The sequence below is a fragment of the Mesoplodon mirus genome (genome assembly GCF_964341445.2).
Source record: "Mesoplodon mirus genome assembly, chromosome: 16".
Lineage (NCBI taxonomy): Eukaryota > Metazoa > Chordata > Mammalia > Artiodactyla > Ziphiidae > Mesoplodon > Mesoplodon mirus.
The window spans coordinates 40,643,170-40,662,682 of record NC_138992.1 but is presented as its reverse complement, the minus strand read 5'-3'; the positions used below and the strand labels follow the sequence as shown (position 1 = coordinate 40,662,682).

The following is a 19,513-nucleotide window of genomic DNA, read 5'->3' as shown; positions in this document are numbered from 1 at the left end:
TGTCTCTGAAGGAGATACAGATCTAGGTCCTTTTTACTGCCTCAGAGAGTCATATGAGGGCATCACTTAACTTACCTTTTAGAGTAAGTGAAATTGCCCCCGTTTTGTTGTTGATCTGAAAGTACATGACATTTTTGACCTTGGGAAGCTGCATGATAATTTGATAAATAAGCTGGCCATTGGGTGTGGCTGGATCATCCAAGTCTGTAGCATTGACATACATAAAGGGCTTTCCTGTTTAACAAAATGTACCCAGAAAAAAAAGATATTAATTGAAACCCAAACCAACCACAGACACATTTGCCTTCTAAGAGGCAGAAATAGAATGGAGGAAGGTGCCATAATTCATATCAGTGGTGGAATAATTCTTTATTCTGCCCCTTTCCTCTAGGATGAGGTTTCTTAAAGTATGGTCCAGGGACCTCTAGAGGTCTTTGAGACTGTTTTTAGGGTCATACATGTGTAAAAGACCCTTTCAAATCACAACATAATTGGATGGATTTTAGCATAAAGGAGTATCCCAAAAAAGGCATTAATATGGTTTCAGATTCTACGTTGCAACTAGCATTTAAGAAACCACCACTTGTTGAGTTTTGGTCTAGTATCAAAGAATATCCACAGTTATCTGAAGCGTTATTACACTATTAACACTGTGTAAGGAGAGTTTTTCTTTAAATGTTTCAACCAAAACAACATATGGCAACAAAATGAATGCAGAAACAGAAATGAGAATCCAACTGTTCTCAATTAATCCAGACATTAAAGAGATGTGCAAAGATTAAAACAATGCCATTCTTCTTAACATTCCTTTTGTCTTTGAAAATAGTTATTTTTATTAAAATATGCTTATTACTTTAAATCAATCACTAAATAAATATTTTTTAATTTCTCAGTTTTAATTTCAAATACAATAAATATTGATAGATATAAGCAGTGACGTATTGGAGTCAACTCGTGAGACATAGTTGAATTTTCAGAAATTTTGTGAGCCAATGTAGCTTAGGTTATGGTGAGAGTACTTATACCACAGAAATTGACAAATTCTACAAATCAGGGTTTTTTTCTCCCCAGAGAGAAAAAAGCTATTAAAAAAGCTATTAAAATTTACTAGCAGGGCTTCCCTGGTGGCGCAGTGGTTGAGAGTCTGCCTGCTGATGCAGGGGACACGGGTTTGTGCCCTGGTCCGGGAGGATCCCACATGCTGCAGAGCGGCTGGGCCCGTGAGCCATGGCCACTGAGCCTGCGCATCCGGAGCCTGTGCTCTGCAATGGGAGAGGCCACAACAGTGAGAGGCCCACGTGCCGCAAAAAAAAAAAAAAAAAAATTTACTAGCACACCACTGGATATAACCAAAAGTTTCTTGGAGTCCACAATAGTTTTTATGAGAATACAAGGGCCCTGAGACCAAAAAGTTTGAGAATCACTGAATTAGAAAACCCTATTGGTAAAGAATAAGACCTGGAAGATTATTACTTGGCAGAGTTTAGTGGTGAGCCTTTGGTATGCAACCTCAGGGACAGAGACACGTGCAATTGCTCCACATAATAAAGTGGAAGGAATATTCTTCCTGAGTTATTGGAAGTGGGCATTGAAGAGTGAGAGATAGCGATTAAGTGACACAGAGGGAAGCTTGACAGTGAGTTGATGGAAATGGCCAAAAGTCTTTCTGAGAACTCACAGTCTAATATTCATGTTTATTTTGTGCACTGTTATGACATGATGCTCCTTCATTCATCTAAATCTTCAGTAAAGCCTGCCACACACACCTATGCTTTGATGAGGGGCTTTTGTAGAAATGAAAAGGAAAAGAGTGAAAGGATGAGCCATAGCTAGGAGCTGAAGTCAGAGAAGAAAAAGAACTGGAAGCCAGCAGTGACCATGAGAATGTAGATTTCTGGGAGGATGCGGGAGAGTAAGCTTACCTTTCCAGAGTGTTCTAGAGTGTTCTAAAGCTGTAAGGGGTTCTAAATTCTCACCCTAAAATGGTGATTCTTAACTAGGGGTGATTTTGCCCCCCAGGGGACATTTGGTGATGTCTAAAGACATCTCTGCTGTCACAATTTGGAAGGGAAGTGTTGCTCCTGGCATCTGGTGCCTTGATAGATGTCAGGGATGCTGCCTAACATCCTATAATGCACAGAACAGCCCTTAACAAAAAAAGAATTATCAGTCCCAAGAGGTCAATAGTGCCAACATTGAGAAGTTGTGTCCTAGAGCAATGGGAATAATAAAACAACTCCCAGAGGATTGCTGTGAAGTTTAAATAAGATAAATAAAATTTAAATAAGATGGCAAGTACTTAATGAATGATAGTTACACATCTTAGCCACACAAATCTGCCCCTCTGCCTGTTACACTTCCATCTTTCCACAGATATCTCCAGGCTCCTGCCTATTACCTGGGCGAGAATTCTGCCTTACTGAGCCTTCATACTTTGGCTGGAGAAACACAGGTCGATTGTCGTTGATGTCCTTCACTTCTATGGTGATGGGGACTGGGCCCTCCACTGTATTGCCATGAACATCCAGGGCTGAGACCTGATGTTGACAGGAAAAGGAAACCTCCTTGGTGAGTCTGGACCTCATATCACACACTCAAAAGTCACTTGAAAGAAATTAGAGCCCAAATAACCAATAACCTGGTCACTACAGGAGAGAAAGACACCCATAAGAGCCCAAATTGGGAGCTGCTAAAATAGAGGCCCTATCAGTTAAACCAATCTAATGACTGTGTTTTTCCAGCAGTGGGGTTTGCTGGACATTGGACATGCTTTTTTTCTAAATAGCTGGAATCAGTAAAATAAGAACACTTTGACCCTTGAGGTATGAAAATATGTCCTGTTACAGAGGCATTTTAGTGGTTGATCTGCAGAGCCAGTAGTAAAATTTAAACAGAAAGTTTTGGCTTGCTCTTTTCCCCACAATTAGCTCTCTATCATTCAGATAGAGATACAAACCATGAAAACTAAGGGGGAAAGAGAGAGAGAAGGGTCTCTCTAGGCAGCCTCTGACTTTGGTCATTGATTACTTCTGCTTCTTGCAAGGCCCAAAGGAGCTCCATCTAGTACTAGTGCTGCCTTCTTTGTGGGTCCAGAGCCCTCCCAACAGCCATAGGCAGACACCAGTGAAATATCAGAGAAGTACTGGCTAGTTTTGATCCAGGTGCCATCATTTTGATCCAGGTGCCATCCAGGTTTCCACTCATTTTGATGAGTAATGCCATCTAAGAGCCTTAGCAATATAAATTGGGTTACTCTGGTCAAAAAGCCTAAAAAAGAGGATACCTTTGCCACATGCCTCTCTAGTTGTTAAAAAATAAAATAAAATAAAAAAAGACAAATGAGATTTGCAAGCATGTCATTAGTGTCAGGAGAGCTGAAACAGGATTCTGTGCTAGGGAAGAAGGTGCCACTGATACTTCCAGGACAAAGAGTGCTCAGAGAGATTAGAGTTAGTGTCCTTTGTCTGGTCTCAGTTCACCTGGAGTTTGTGAACAGCTCTTCTTTCCCTGTCCAGGGCTTTGTTGTGATACAGAAGTCCATCTGGTTGTATCTGAAATATGTCATCTGTCTCCCCAGTTAGATTGAAAGTCACAGCAAGAGGACTGGCCTTAAACTGGGAAAAAGCAAACATTAGATTAGGTTGTAAGGAAAAACAATGTTGTAGAATTTGTAGTAAGTCACCAATTTCAGGTAACATTTTCATTTGTACAATCACTAAAATAAGAAATTCTAAGCTTTTAAAGTGATACATTCTAAAAGTCTGCTTGAACGTTAGCTATGTACATTCAAAATACATTTTCCTCAAGAAACAATGTGTGACATAATTCAGTATATTGACGAAAGCCAATAGATGCTTTAAATTGTAGCTAAACTTAGATGAGATTTTTCTGGGAATATCTGAAAGCTATATAATACTACTAGCTTTTAAGTAACATTAAAAAGGGTAGCTTCATTGCTAGGATAAAAAAGATGTCATTTAGTACTTCTAAAAATTGTGACAAAGATTAAAAGACATTTTAATATTAAGTAAAACAACTTAAAAGTGGCTTTAATTGATAACGTTCTATATGACAATCTCATTTACTTTTTCAGAAGTAAAGAAAATACCAATGATTATTCATGGGATAGCTATAATACTTTTAAGACAACAAGAATAGAAAACTCACATAAAATAAAGCAGATGTAAAAGTTGTTCAACCTCATTAATAATTTTTAATATATTTTTATATATTTAAAAAATAAAAACTAATAGTCAATGTTGTAAAGGATGTAAATAAACACACATATTATTGATGAAAATATAAATTAGCATAATCCTTTTGGAAATAACTTGAGGGATAAAATGTTTGTAGCCTTTGATAGCAAATATTACTAAGCAGAATTTACTCTAAGGAAATGTTTTTTAAACAATAAACTGCATGCTTGTAGTATAGTAGCCTACAATACTGGTAAAGTTGAAAACTCCTAAATGGTCAAAAAAAGAAAGGTATAAAATTATATAACACATAAACTTAATGAATTTTAAGCATTAAAATGTTCATTCTATAAATTATGAATCAGCAAAAGAACAATGGTATGGTGTAAAGTAACAAAAGGAGAACATGAGTAAATCTAGACTATGTAACAGTACCAAGTGTATTCATGTCAGTTGGCAAGAAATGGAATTAAAAAAACAAAACAGCTGATGTGTTACATGGGTAGAACTGTGGGTGAAGAGCCTTTTATGAGTGTTTGCCTGTTGATATTATGTTGTTTATATAATAAATGAAAGTGTTATTGTTTTGCATTTTAATTAAAAAGCCTGGAAATCAGTGGAAAGGTGGAGTAAGGATCTACAAAAACTCCCCCTCCATAAAAGTAATGAGAAATTGGCAAAAGTTGTAAATATCAACTTTTTCAGAACCTTGGAAATTAACCAAATGCTTGCAAAATCCAAGGACTGTTTATTTAAGAAAATCACTGACTATCAGTTAGAACCAAGCTTTGTAGTTGCTTTGACTTGCCCTAATTCCACCATCCTTTTTCAGGATATACAGTGGCCTTGAAAGCCAACAGCCTCACAACCATGGCACTATGTAGGGGGTAGAAGGAGTTTGGAATTTGGAGTTTCCCAGAAGTCCTGTCCCCAAAGAACTGATATTATCTAACCTATCTGGAAGCTCCCTGGAAACACCCACTCATGCAGCTTGTCTTTATTTGACCCAACTCAATGGGGAAAAAATAGTGTTTTCAACAAATGGTGCTGGAACAACTGGATATACACATGCAAAAGAATGAAGTTAGATCCCTACCTCTCATATCATGCAAAAAATTAACTAAAAATAGACCAAAGGCCTAAATGTTAAGAGTTAAAACTATAAAACTGAGAAGAAAATACAGGCATAAATCTTTGTGACTCTGGATGAGGCAATAGTTTTTTAGATGTTATAGCAAAAGCACAAACAAAAAAGAAAATAAATTGAACTTCATCAAAATTAAAAGCTTTTGTACTTCAAATGAACTATCAAGAAAGTGAAAAGTAACCTATAGAATGTGAGAAAATATTTGCAAATCATGTGTATGATAAGGAACTCTATGAAGAATATATAAAGAGCTCTTACAACAATAAAAAGACAAATAATTCAATTTAAAAAGAGGTAAAGGATTTGAACAGACAGTTCTCCAAAGAAGATATACAAATAGCCAATAAGCACATTAAAAGATATTAACATTAGTCATTAGGGAAATGCAAACCCAAACCACAGAGAAATATCACTTTACTCCACTAGGATAGCTATCAATACAATAAAGGAACAGATAAGTAACAAGTGTTGGCAAGGCTGTGGAGAAATCAGAACACTTATACAATGCTGGTGGGAATGTTAAATGGTTCAGTTGTTTTGCAGAACAGTTTTGCAGTTATTTAAAAAGTTAAAAATTGAATTAACTATGTCCCAGAAATTTTACTCCTAGGTATATATCCTAGAGAATGGAAAATATATATCCTCACGAAAATTGTACATGAATGTCCATAATAGCATTATTTATAATAGCCATAAATGTCCATCAAATGATAACTGGATATTCAAAATGTATTATATTCATACAATGGGATATTAATCCGCCATAAAAAAAGGAACGAGGTACTAATACCTGCTACAATATGGATGAACCTTGAAAACATTATGCTAAGTAAAAGAAATTATACACAAAAGGTCACATGTTACATGATTCCATTTATATGAAATGTCTATAAAGGAAATCTCTAGAGACTGCAAGTCGATTCGTGTTTGCCAGGGGCTGGGAGGAGAGGAGAATAGCGAGTGACTGTTAGTTGGTACAGGGTTTCTTTGAGGCTGGTGAAAGTGTTCTGGTATCAGATAGTGGTGATGGCTGTACATTTTTGTGATATATTAAAAACCACTGAATTGGACATTTTAAAAGGGTAGATCTTAGGACATATAAGCTATATCTCACACATTACAAAGAAAAAAGAGGCCGTCCTACAGCGACGTCCTCCGCCCCCGCAGGTGGGTCCCCCCAAAACGCGGAGCTGCCGGCGTGGTCGCAGGCTGGAGGCGGGCCCGGGGCAGCGCCGCCGCCGGCCGCCTCTCGCTCCGGGACCCGCCGCCCGCGGACGCTGATCCCCCTGCTGGAGTCTCCCGGGGCCCTCAGCGAGTCCCTCTGGTTACCCTTCGGCCCACGTGGGTCTGGGCCACTCCACACCAGAACCTGGACGGGACCGCGCAGGGGGTCCCAGCGCCGGTGTCTGCCCAGACCTCGCACTACGACCTCCTCAGAGAGCCTCTGCCGCCCTAAAAGTGCCAACGGTGGTGCGTGCGCAGGACACAGACTGGGGCTCCGTTTGGCTGCCTGTTTATGAAACATTTCAGAAGCCAGAAGAAAATACATTGTTGAGAACGCAGCGAAAGCAGCTTTTCTTGAAAAAAAAATGGACAGAAACATCCTGAGGTATCAGTGCTCAATATATATTCTGATCAAGAGTGCAACAGATCAGTCATTACAATAGCAGCTTCTCTTGCTGAGTTAGGCAATTCCATTCTGACTGCCTGCCTGGAGGCCTTCCAGTCAATTGATATGGAGGTTCAGGAGGGGATCCATCCTTGCCTGGGAGCAGTGGACCTGATTCCCATTTACCCTCTCTCTGGTGTTGAAGTGGAAGAGTGTGGAGCTGTGGCTAGAAGCCTTGCTGAGAATCTGGTCCAAAGTGTTCCTGGCTGCAGTGTGTTTCTCTTTGGTGAGGCTGACCTGCCTGAGAAGCGCACTCTTGTCCAGAGAAAGAAGCAACTGGGCTGGTTCACAAGGAGGGATTTCAGTGTTCTTAAACCTGACCTGGGAGCTGCACCTGCCCGAAGATGTGGTTTAACAGCTTGCTTCAGGGCGTTGTGACAGCTGCGTTGGAATAAAATTGGAATTTCAGCTTTGCAGTGAGGAGATTCATGCTGCCGCTAGAGCAGCCAAGAGCCAATCTGCAGGAGGCAGGAGCTGAGCGAAACCGCAAACTGAGAAACAAACTTTCACATCAGGCATCGTAGCTAGCCCGTATGTGATGAACTGCAATGTTACCAAAGATGATCTCAAGACTTGGCTCTGGGAAAAGAGATCGCTAGTGCCGTTCGGGGCTCAAATGTGAATGGACTGAAGGGTGTCCAAACGATGGCTTTTGCTCACGAAGGGAAAATGGAGATAGCTTGCAATGTAGAGAGTTTTGAAGATCAAGAAGTTATAGAAACCTCAGAAGGCTCTCAATACATGGCTTACAGTGTCCTTGGGGACCATTTTTATAATGTATCTCCTCATTACATAGAAGCTCAAGTTAAAACATTGACAAGTGATCGGGGAATTGGTACTACAGGGGGAGCATTAATTGGATTTACACCCCAAGAGTGCAAGAACTGTGCTGAATATGTTATTAAGGAAGGTATTGGGGAGTTCTGGAAGATACGCGGAGGCATTTTCATGTGGTCCAATCTAAGGCTTCATTGAAATTGTAAGGAAAAAATATCAGCCATTACAAAGTTTTCTTTTGACCAGGGAAGACGAGTGGAAGATCCGAGAGCTTGGTTCCAGCTGTGAATTGGAAAACTGGAAGCCTTCTCTGTCCAGTGACAACAACAGGTGTTTATAGATTGTCCATAGTCATCTTATGATATTTCTAGTCGTCATTGAAACTTCGTGAAATCCTCTGCTGTATCAAGTGCATGCACTTGCATGTACTAGAAGCCCTCCTGAATGAGCTGCGTAAAATGGCCATCGTTGCTGAATCATCTTTAATTATCATGAACAAAACTAAAAAAGGACTCAATTTATTTGGTATTCCTGACCTCTTTATTCCAAAGTCCTGTATTCAACTCTCATTTTTTTAATGTGCACTTTTAAAAATCAAGTACTAAGTAACTAATAAATGGGGAGAATTATAAAATAAAATTACTCCTTTGAAGCAAAAAAAAAAAGAAGAAGAAGAAAAATAATTACCTATCTGAGATATGTATCATACTATCCTTAGATCTGGAAGCCCCTGAGAGTACAGAGCTGGGGATAGTTGAAAATCCTCAGTGAGAGAAGTCTGTAGGTGTTTGGTTCTTTTTTCTTTCTTTCCTTCCTTCTTTCTTTCTTTCTTTCTTTCTTTTTTTTCTTTTTGGAGGACACGTTAATAACCCAAGGATCAACCTCATGGGGCAAAAAGCTTGCTTTGTTCCTCCCTGACTTCAGGTAAGAATATTTCAAGTGATACAGATGAGGGAACTGGGACAACTCCTTCCCACCACTGTAATAAAGAGCTCAAAGTACATCTTACCAAGGCTGGGTTGTTCCACATCATTTCCACATAAGAAGATGGAGAGAGCATGGTATGCTATTTTTTTTTTTGTATATGCCAGATTTCACTTTATTTTTTTGCTATGTAACCTACTTTTTATTTTGGCCTTTTTTTAAATTGAAGTATAGTTGATGTACAATACTACATAAATTATAGGTGTACAACATAGTGATTCACAATGTTTAAAGGTTATATTCCACTAATAGTTACTACAAAATACTGGCTGTATTCCCTGTGTTGTACAAGACATCCTTGTAGCTTATTTATTTTATACATAATGGTTTGTACCTCTTAATCCCCTACTCCTATCTTATTCCTCTCGCCTGCACTCCCCCCACTGGTAACAACTAATTTGTTCTCTGTATCTGTCTTTTCTTTTTTGTTATATTCACTAGTTTGTTTTATTTTTTAGATTCCACATGTAAGTGATATCATACAGTATTTATCTTTCTCTGTCTGACTTATTTCACTAAGCATAATATCCTCCAAGTCCATCTATGTTGTTGCAAATGGCAAAAGTTCATTCTTTTTTATGCTGAATAGTAGTATTTCATTGTGTGTGTGTGTGCACATAGATAGATAGATAGATAGATAGATAGATAGATAGATAGATAGATTACATCTTCTTTATCCATTCATTCATTGATGGACACTTACGTTGCTTCCATATCTTGGCAACTGTAAATAATACTACTATGAATATTGGGGTGAATGTATCTTTTCAAATTAGTATGTTCGTTTTTTTCAGATATATACCCAGGAGTGGAATTGCTGGGTCATATGGTAGTTCTATTTCCAGTTTTTTGAGAAAGCTCCACACTGTTTTCCTTGGCTGCACCAATTTACACTCCCACCAACAGTGTACTAGGGTTCCCTAGCACAGTGTATGAGGGTTCCCTTTTCTCCACATCCTCACCAACATTTGTTATTTGTGTTCTTTTTAGTGATAGCCATTTGACAGGTGTGAGGTGATATCTCATTGTGGTTTTAACTTGCATTTCTCTGATGATTAACAATGTTGAACATCTTTTCATGTGCCTGTTGGCCTTTTACATGTCCTCTTTGGAAAAATGTCTATTCAGGTCTTCTACCCATTGTTTAATTAGGTTGTTCGCTTTTTGATGTTAAGTTGTATGAGCTCTTTCTATATTTTTGATATTAACCTCTTATCAGTCATATCATTTGCAAACATTTTCCCCCATTCAGTAGTTTGTCTTTTCATTTTGTCAATGGTTTCCTTTGCTGTGCAAAAGCTTTTGAGTTTAATTAGTTTCCATTTGTTTATTTTTGCTTTTATTTCCTTTGCTTTAGGAGACAGATCCAAAAAATATTCCTACAATTTATATCAAAGAGTGTTCTGCTTATGTGTTCTTCTAGGAGTTTTATGGTTTCGGTCTTACATTTGGGTCTTTAATCCATTTTGAGTTAATTTTTGTATATAGTGTTAAGTAGCATGATACGCTTGACTAGAACATGAGAATATCAGTGTTCTAATATCAGTTATGCTATTAACTTATTTAAGCCTCAGTTTCCCTATCTGTAAAACAAGCAATTGGTACAAAAAGTCTCTAAGGTCTTTTTTAGAACAAAGACTCTGAGATTCTAGAAGGAAATCCCCTTCGTTGCCTACACTCCGCCACTCCAACACACACACCCATAAACAAGAAGCATTCAGCCACGGCAGTTGGGCTATCATTTTCTGTCAAGAAGAGACAAGCTTTGTCGTGTGGCTAATGGAAAAAGAACAGAAAAAGAAGTGGAGCAACCCAAGGAATGATCTTACTGGCTGGGCTCCTGAGAGACTGCGGAAGGATCCTATGAAGCAGTTTCCAGGTGTGTAACGTTTGTTAGCTGGACATTGCCTCTAGGTACAGTTCTGATTCTGTTCAGTGGCACGTGAACTTGTACTCACAGAACACCTACTCCATTCTGCTCAAGAGACTCCTCAAACAGAGGTTGCAGAAGTAACCACAGACTCTCTGGCCCACAAATACATTTTACTTAGATTATAAGATGACTTTTTTACTGTGCCAATATTCTTAGATCAGGAAATTTTACATAAATATAAAAATTTCTGACTTTTGTGGAAAAACCATAGAATCCAGTAATACTGTACACAAATTCTGACTTGTGAAATTGTCTGGAATTGAATTAAGGCTGTACCCTTTGATGTACCCTCAGTTTGTCACAGTCCCCACTATTCCCTGTGTCCCACATGCTGGAGCCATGTATCAGAAGACTTTTAATTTCACGTTTGCACAGTTGGGGGTTTTTCTACATCTGTTTTTTGCCACTGCTTGTCTTATCCCAAGATAGCATTATTCACCATTTACCTGGCCCTTGTGGGCCATTGAGGTACTCACTACAGATGGACTTTCACACCCAAGCACTGGGTTAGCACCTGTGTGAGGAAGGCTCCCCAGTCTGTATCTCCAGACCCACCATGGCCACTGTCTCCTCAACATCTCCACCTAGCTAACCCCACATATTACCGTAAATTCAATAAGCCTAACACTTATTTACTGACTTTCCCATGAATCTTCCCTCCCCTCCCCTCCTTCTCTCTCTCTCCTTCCCTCTCTCTCTCTCTCTCTGAATGACACCACTAACCAGCCAGTCAAGCAAGCCAGAGGCCTCAGAGTTACCCTAAACACCTCCTCTCGCCCACTGCACTCATTCAGCAACCAATCCCAGAAGGTGTGACTTCCTTGCATTGCTCCTACCCCTCTCCTTCCCTCCACTCCCCCTTTATACTTACTTAAACCAGGCCTCCACCACCTCCCACTGGTCTATGGCAAACTGTCCCAAGAGGCTTCCCACCTCTAGGCTCACCGCCTTCATCCCACACTTACAGTGACCACAGAGTAGGTCTGTGCAAGCACAGTCTAATTCCTTCACACCTTCTTTAACCCTCCACAGGTGCCCTGCAGCCTACCACAGGTTAAAGGGCCGGTCTGGACACCCACACCCACCACCTGACCTCGGCAGCCTCGCCTATGCACACCCTAAACCACCTGTTATCTTTCATTTTCTTGCTGAGTTGCACACCCCCGTGCTTTTTCCCATACTGTATTCAAGGCCTGCTTTCTGTCTGTGAGTTGCCCGTTCAACTTTAAATACTCAGCTGAGGGGTTAGTGAAACCTTTTCTGTTCAACCACTACCGCCCACACTTAAAATCGAGCTCTCGGGCTTCCCTGGTGGCGCAGTGGTTGGGGGTCCGCCTGCCGATGCAGGGAACACGGGTTCGTGCCCCGGTCTGGGAATATCTTGCGTGTCGCGGAGCGGCTGGGCCCGTGAGCCATGGCCACTGAGCCTGCACGTCCGGAGCCTGTGCTCCATAACGGGAGAAGCCACAACAGTGAGAGGCCCGCTTACCGCAAAAAAAAAAAAAAAAAAAAAAAAATCGAGCACTCTTTCTCCACCTGCGCTTGGTTCCCTCTGCAGCCCACCAGACTCCGATCAGAACCCTTCACTACATTGTTTGCTTACTTGTTAGCCTCCTTCTACTTCCCTATGAGCTCACCGGGGGCAGGGATGGTGTTGGGGTCATTTTGTATCCTCAGTACCCAGCATAGGGCCTTATAACAATGGGCGCCATCAGGAACGAAATTGGGTCATTTGTTGAGATGTGGATGGACCTAGAGTCTGTCATACAGAGTGAAGTAAGTCAGAAGGAGAAAAATAGAGATTGTATCTTAACGCATATATGTGCAATTTAGAAAAACGGTACAGATGAACCTATTCGCAACACAAGAATAGAGACACAGACACAGAGAACTGACGTGTGGACACGGGGCAGGGGCGTAGGGGGGTGGGATGAATTGGGAGATTGGGAATGACATATATACACTACCATGTGTAAAACAGAGAGCTAGCGGGAACCTGCTGTATAGCGCAGGGAGCTCAGCTCGATGCTCTGTTGTGACCTAGATGGGTGGGATGGGAGGGGGAGGTCCAAGAGGGAGGGGATATATGTATACGTATAGCTGATTCACTCTGTTGTACAGCAGAAACTAATGCAATATTGTAAAGCAACTGTACCCCAATAAAAATAAATAAATAAACACAAATATATCAAATTCAAAAAAAAAAAAGATGAACGTGTGCCTAGCTCACAGCATTCTTACCAGCTTATGAAGCATAAAAATACACAAATAAACAGAATGGTTTTTTATTGGAGTATAGTTGTTCTACAATGCTGTGTTAGTTTCTACTGTACAGCAAAGTGGAGTTCCCTATGCTCTACAGTAGGTTCTCATCAGTTATCTATGTTATACATATCAGTGTATATATGTCGATCCCAATCTCTCAATTCATCCCACCCCCCCTTTCCCCCCTTGGTGTCCATATGTTTGTTCTCTACATCTTGAACAGAATTTAAAAAATGTAAACGAGATATCTATAACTAAGTGCTCCCTGGCAAGGGAGGGAAAGTTAGTTAACGAGATCACCTCTTGTGTGAGCCCTGCCATAGACTCCCAGTCAGTTCCTTTGCAACCTCTTCCATTTCCCGCCCCCCTCCAGTTTGTAGGCCTGAATGGAAACTGGATTCAGGCCCGCTGCTTTGGGGAGAAAATCTAAGAGCCTTAGAAGTCAGGGCCCTTCCTGTCTCTGCAGCCTCCTCTCCTACCTTCTTCTTTAGGCTCTCTGCTGGCCTTCTGCCAAAACTCGGGGCGTTCCCTGCCCTCTCCCAGCACAGGGCGGGTGTCCAAGCTGTGCCTTTGCTGGAACACTCTTCTCTTACTAGCCTCCAGCTCTCAAAGCATTTGCTCCTCACTCAGTGCCGGCTTCCCTGACTGGAGAGGTCAAAGCCTCTAAGATACCCACAGCAGGGCACAGAGATACACGTGCACCCCCAACAGCTCATACTTTGGAGCCCCTTTACACTAATTTGGTACCAAATGAGAGAAGGTGGGATGAGACAGCTTTCAGTCTCTCCTCTGGGGACGGGGACTGCTGAAACAAATGCTTGGACAGTTAACAGAAGGCATCCACCTTAGATGGTAGTTTAGCAACCCTCTGTTGCTCCCCCAGTGCATGGGATGGGAGATCATGGGCACACCCAGAGGCTCATCAAAGCATCCGCAGCCACTCCAAGGCCAAGCAGGCTTCCCCAGGGGATTTCTGGTCAATGCAGTAGTATGTTTTTCTCCCTCTCTCCATTATATTTCCAGGATTATTTCAGTGCCCTTAAAGCTGAAGTCTCTTGCAGTCCACCCCTCAATCTGATGCTTTTCTCAGTTAACTAACTAAATGAGATGACTGCCTCCCACTGTGCCTTGCCCAACCCATGGGTGAGGGCCCAGGGATGGGCTCAGAGGAGGTGGTGAGGAAAGCAGGCCATTCCAGCACTAATCCAGAGAACCCGCATCTTCAAATGCTTCAAGCAGCCAGCTCATTGAACAAACAGATACTCAGATGGCCATGTCACTCCAGAGACAGGGTCCCTTCCCACCCTGGGGGAAGAGGCGGAGTCTACAGGCACCAAAGTCCCCACCCCAGAGATGGGAGTACTTGCCCCAGACACCACTGAAGAAGTCCGAATGAGGAAGTCAGGTACAACGTCTTGCAACACTGAAGCCACTCATCTCTGTGTTTAACTTAGCTTCTGAAATCATTCTTGATAATGAGATCTACTATGCCTATATTTTATTTCTGGGTGTACAGTAGATAAAGGAGTAAAAGCCCACTGAGAGAGCCTGTAAAATCAAGATGACAATGATCAAGAGTAGCCATTACCTGGAATATGATTTGACCCGATCCTTGGCCTTCAAAAATAGAAAAGTTCATGGGCTTCAGGGGTCCACTAAACTTTCCCTCTTGGCCATATCCAGTTGTCTGTTAAAAAAAGAAAGAAAAAGAAAATTAGCATCACCATCTACGATGAATGTATATGTGTCACTTGCTGATTTTCTTATGGTTCCAGGACTGATATATGAAACCTAAGATTCTAACCTGGCTCAAAACAATGTGAAATCTAGTCAAAACAGGCAGGAAGGGGTCTAATATTTGTTGAGGCTCTACTATGTCAAAATGGTTTGCTTAGAGCCTAACTCTGCTTTTCTCATTTAACCATTCAAGCAATCACCCTGTGGGGAGAAATTAACACTCCCGTTTTATAAATGAAGCTCACAGAGGTTAGCTACTTGCCCAGAGTAAAACCCATAAGCAGTTGACATGGCACACACACTGGGTTCTAACTGAAGGAAAGCTCATGATCTTCCCACAATGCCACTATGCTGTTAAATTCTACATGGTTTTACATAAGCTTCCTTTTTTTAAAATTTTTTTACTTTTGGCTGCATTGGGTCTTCGTTGCTGCACACAGGCTTTCACTAGTTGCGGCGGGCAGGGGCTATTCTTCGTTGTGGTGCCAGGGCTTCTCACTGTGGTGGCTCTCTTGTTGTGGAGCAGGGCTCTAGGCACATGGGCTTCAGTAGTTGCAGCACATGGGCTCAGTAGTTGTGGCTCGCGGGCTCTAGAGCGCAGGCTCAGTAGTTGTGGTGCACAGGCTTAGCTGCTCCGTGACATGTGAAATCTTCCTGGACCAGGGCTTGAACCCCTATCCCCTGTATTGGCTGGTGGATTCTTAACCACTGCACCACCAGGGAAGCCCCTACACCAGCTTCTTAGAACCCCTCTATTCCACTCCTGTTAGTTTATAAGGAAATCCATGGCAGATTCCCAGCACGCTAGAGTTCAGGCACCTCAAAGACAATTGAATTTTTAAGGGGAAAAAATATGTAGACGTGTTTAGTACAATGCTTGCCTGGCATCCAACAAGAAGAGTTCACACTTGCTAAATTAGTATATGCTGAGCTTTGTCCTAAACACATTGAATCCCGACAACCACCCTACAGGGTAGATTATTACTGCCAGCTCTGTTTCACTGGTGATTAGACTGAGACACAGAGAGGTTAAGTAATTTGCCCAGGTAGTTCAGGAAGCAGGATTCGAACCTGCAACTTCAGACCCGGCCCTCTTAGCCACTACCCCCACTACACAACAGCAAAAGCAGCCGAGACAGCCTGGGGTGGGGGGAGGGGGGTGGGAAGCTGGCAGCATGGGGATGTGCAGGAGGGTGCATTCAGCGGCAGTTCCTGCCATCCCTTCGTCTCCCACCAGGACTGGTCACTAACGGGAGTCACGAGGCAGAGAGGAGCAGGCGGAACGCAGGAAGGGGCAGCCAGCCATAAACCCGCCACAGAGAGCACCCTCTGCAATGAAGGATCTAACACCCACACTGATGCCAATGCCCCCTCCTTCCCAAGTGGTTCTTCAGGTTTCCTACTTGTTATGGGAATCAGGGCTGGGATGGGTTAGAATTAGAAGTATGATACGGAAAGTTAATGGTTTGGGGAACTGGACAGGTAAAACCAAAAAAGAAAGAAGAACTGGCAAGAAGAGAATTTATTTTCCATTTCTTTATGAGGAGCAAGTACACTCTTATCGTATAGAAACACTGGGAATAACCCAAAAACAATTAGGATGAAATCATGGGGAAAAAGGTCTTGTACTATATCCCTTGGTTCACTGAATCTTGATTAAGTTGATCTCGGTTGTCCAACAAAAAAATAGTAACAAACAAGAACACAGAGGACTTCGGAATTTGGTCTCCTCTCCCTCAGAGTTGTGTCAGGCCCTTGGGTTAGCTGCCCCCAGCCATCGCCAGCCTCTCTCCCTTGGGAAGACAAGTGATCTCTTTCCCAGACTCCCTTGCAGCTAGGAGGGTGACCAAGTGACCCAGTTCTGGTTTGTGAAACAAAAGGTGGAGTCTGCTGTGCCTGAGTGGAGGTGGGGGAATGGTTCTGGTCAAGATTTTGTATTCCTGATTAAGAAAGACAGGTGTGGCTGGCATCTGCCCTGTTCGTCTTGCTCAAGCAATGGACCTCATGTCTGTAGCTGTGGCAGCCATCATGAAACCACAAGGGGACAAACCAGCTCAAACAATGGTGGAGCAAAGAGAAAGAAGCCCAGATCTCTGATAACATCACAGAACTGCTAAACCTGCCTGGGACTGCCCATGACAGGCTTCTCCTTGTCTGAGAAAAATAAATCCCTATTGACTGGAGACACTCTAAAGTTGCTTGTAGCTAAAAGCATTCTTAACTGACACAATAATTATATAGACTTCTAGCTCATCAGTTCCTCTCCAAGTGTATTTTCCTCTGGGGGCTCTTCCTCCCTTCCACTCCTTTCCACATCTTCTCCAGCTCCAGCAGTTCCTCTGGAAGGCAGGACACAAGAAGTAGGTGCCATTGTTGGTACAGGATGAGGGCAGTGCTTTTTTGAGGGGCTACTACTTAACAGCAAACGGCTTCATCAACTTTCTGCTCACATCAGCAAGCAGTCCATCTTTCAGCTGATCACACCAGTGATGGCATCTATAAGGAAACTACGTTAGTCAGGCAAACCTCACAAATAAGCCTGCATTTTTCCCAGGTAGACGAGCTGGCTCACCTATGAGAAATAAAGGATAAGTCTCAGTTGCAATGTTCAAAGTTGGGTTGGGTTCTCATATCAGGGCAACAAATCTCTCTTCCTGCCCATTAACCTGGCTATCTGAGCTATAAAGATTTCAAAATGCATGGGCACATCATGAGTCATCAAGCCATACATCCATAACTGGGAAGAATGCTATGGTGGAAATTTGTGAAAAGAGTTGGAAGAATAAAACCCACCATCTTGCATAAAGAGGTGAAAGGTAGGAAGAGAATGGAACTGATATTTTTGAGTGTTTCCTGTATGGCAGCTATGGAACTGGAACCTCCACACATGCCATTTCTTCTGATCCTCAACAATACCAGGGAAGCTCTGGAGAAGTCCCACAGCAGAGGCACATATAACTGGTGCTGCTGTGGGATGGTGCCAGCTCTGTTGGACCACCAAGCCCCAACTCTGCACCACGTTGCTCCACTGCCTTCCAGGCCAGCAAAGGACACATGCTGTTATCAGATCTGCCTGCCTAGTAGCCACCGTCATTGTACTTTCCAGCAAGAGTTCTCTGCATTGTTTATATAGTATGTATGTCAGCTCTTCTTCCTTCCGGAAGAAGCATAGTCTCAGGCAAAACTCCAAAATAGTTGGCTTCTCCTTGATTTCCCTGCCTCCCTACTCAGCACTGTTTCCCAAACCCTCTCTTCAGTGCCCTTACAATATATTCATGCAGTGTTTCTAACCCCCTATGAGAACCAGTTCTCAGGAAAGAACAGGAGAGCCACTCATAGCATAGAATAAATGACTGGCAATCACTTTAAATGGCTACCTCTGCTGAATAAAGCCTTATGCTGAAGGAAAGAAGCTCCAGCTGAACTTCCAGCCTTCACAGGAGAGGGTCTGGGCATAGGGGTCGGCGAAGGCAGAAGAGAAATGGCTCCGTCGCAATGCCCCTGAAATCCCAGCACACAGGCCTCAGCCTCCCTCCTTCACCCAGAGACAGCTGTGCACGTGGCTGTCTCCTGGGCAAGGCTCTTGCTGCCAGCAGTAGTTTGGGCAGTATTTCTTACTCCAGGTAAAAATTCCACTGGGGTGAGAGTAGGGAAAAAGGAAAACTTACTTTCATCCTTTATCTAGGAAGAAAAATGCATGTCCCCTTCTCAGACAAGAAGCTGATGAGCCTGCTAATGTCAAATTATCGTGACAGATCTTCTCTCTTTCTTAGGTTTCACTGTTGTTTCTTAATGTTTCCTAATATAAATCCGTAATTATGTATTTAAGTTCTAAGTTGTTCCGGGCACTGTGCTACGTGCTGAGGCTGCAAAGATGACTAAAACACAGCCCTCCTCATGGAGGTCAGAGTCCATCTGAGTGTAGACGCTGAATTTTTTTTTTTTTTTAAGATGTTGGGGGTAGGAGTTTATTAATTAATTTATTTATTTTTGCTGTGTTGGGTCTTCGTTTCTGTGCAAGGGCTTTCTCTACTTGTGGCAAGCGGGGGCCACTCTTCATAGCAGTGCGCGGGCCTCTCACTATCGCGGCCTCTCTTGTTGCGGAGCACAGGCTCCAGACGCGCAGGCTCAGTAGTTGTAGCTCACGGGCCTAGTTGCTCCGCGGCATGTGGGATCCTCCCAGCCCAGGGCTCGAAACCGTGTCTCCTGCATTAGCAGGCAGATTCTCAACCACTGCGCCACCAGGGAAGCCCCGACGCTGAATATTTAAAATGTGGTAGTAATAACAATAGCTAATATTTATCAAGTCCTTAGACAGTGCCAGTCATTGATCCAAGGGCTTTATAAATGCATTATCTCATTTAATTGCCACATAAGGCAAGTACTATTATGAGACCCATTTCACAGGGCAGAAAACTGAGGTTCAGAGCTTAGTAACTCACCCAAGTTCTTACCACCAATCAATAGCAGTGCCAAGTTTGAACTAGGCACTGACTACACCACCATTCTGAGATAATATAGATAGCAAAGGACATCTGAGAGGGTAGGAAGAGGAGAGAAGTCAAGTGGGGATGTTAAACCCAGTCCTTAGGCAGTCTTAGCTACAAGCTTCAAGCCCAGGTCTGTGAGGATGCACCTTGCTCGTAAGGTTTGAACTGCAGATTTTCCCCCCAAGGGGAAAGCTCTGGTAGGTTTACAAGTTTGGCTGTATTTCACTCTAAATATTTTGAACTGTGTGGGCTCTCAGGGGCTCTCTGGAACTTGAAATTCAATATGGTATATTTGGGTTTTAGAAGAAAGGAACC

At 42.4% G+C, this 19,513-nt stretch overlaps 2 protein-coding genes across 2 annotated transcripts in view; one reads left to right on the top strand and one right to left on the bottom strand.

Annotated features, from left to right (window-relative positions):
- CDH17 (cadherin 17) overlaps positions 1–19,513 on the bottom strand; it is a gene marked incomplete at its 3' end in the record, with an annotated part of 84,912 nt that overhangs the window by 53,133 nt on the left and 12,266 nt on the right. The window contains exons 3-6 of the mRNA XM_082601163.1: positions 14,560–14,658; positions 3,480–3,614; positions 2,399–2,537; positions 76–234 (exon numbers count right to left, since the gene is read on the bottom strand). Of these exons, the coding sequence (XP_082457289.1) occupies positions 76–234; positions 2,399–2,537; positions 3,480–3,614; positions 14,560–14,658 (532 nt within the window). The remainder of the gene's footprint in view (positions 1–75; positions 235–2,398; positions 2,538–3,479; positions 3,615–14,559; positions 14,659–19,513) is intronic.
- On the top strand, positions 5,067–7,390 carry LOC309791799 (formiminotransferase N-terminal subdomain-containing protein-like; the record flags this gene model as incomplete). The annotated part of the gene is given in 5 exon segments (XM_082600912.1): positions 5,067–5,076; positions 6,511–6,860; positions 6,864–6,926; positions 6,929–7,026; positions 7,183–7,390. Coding segments are annotated over 5 exon segments (729 nt in total).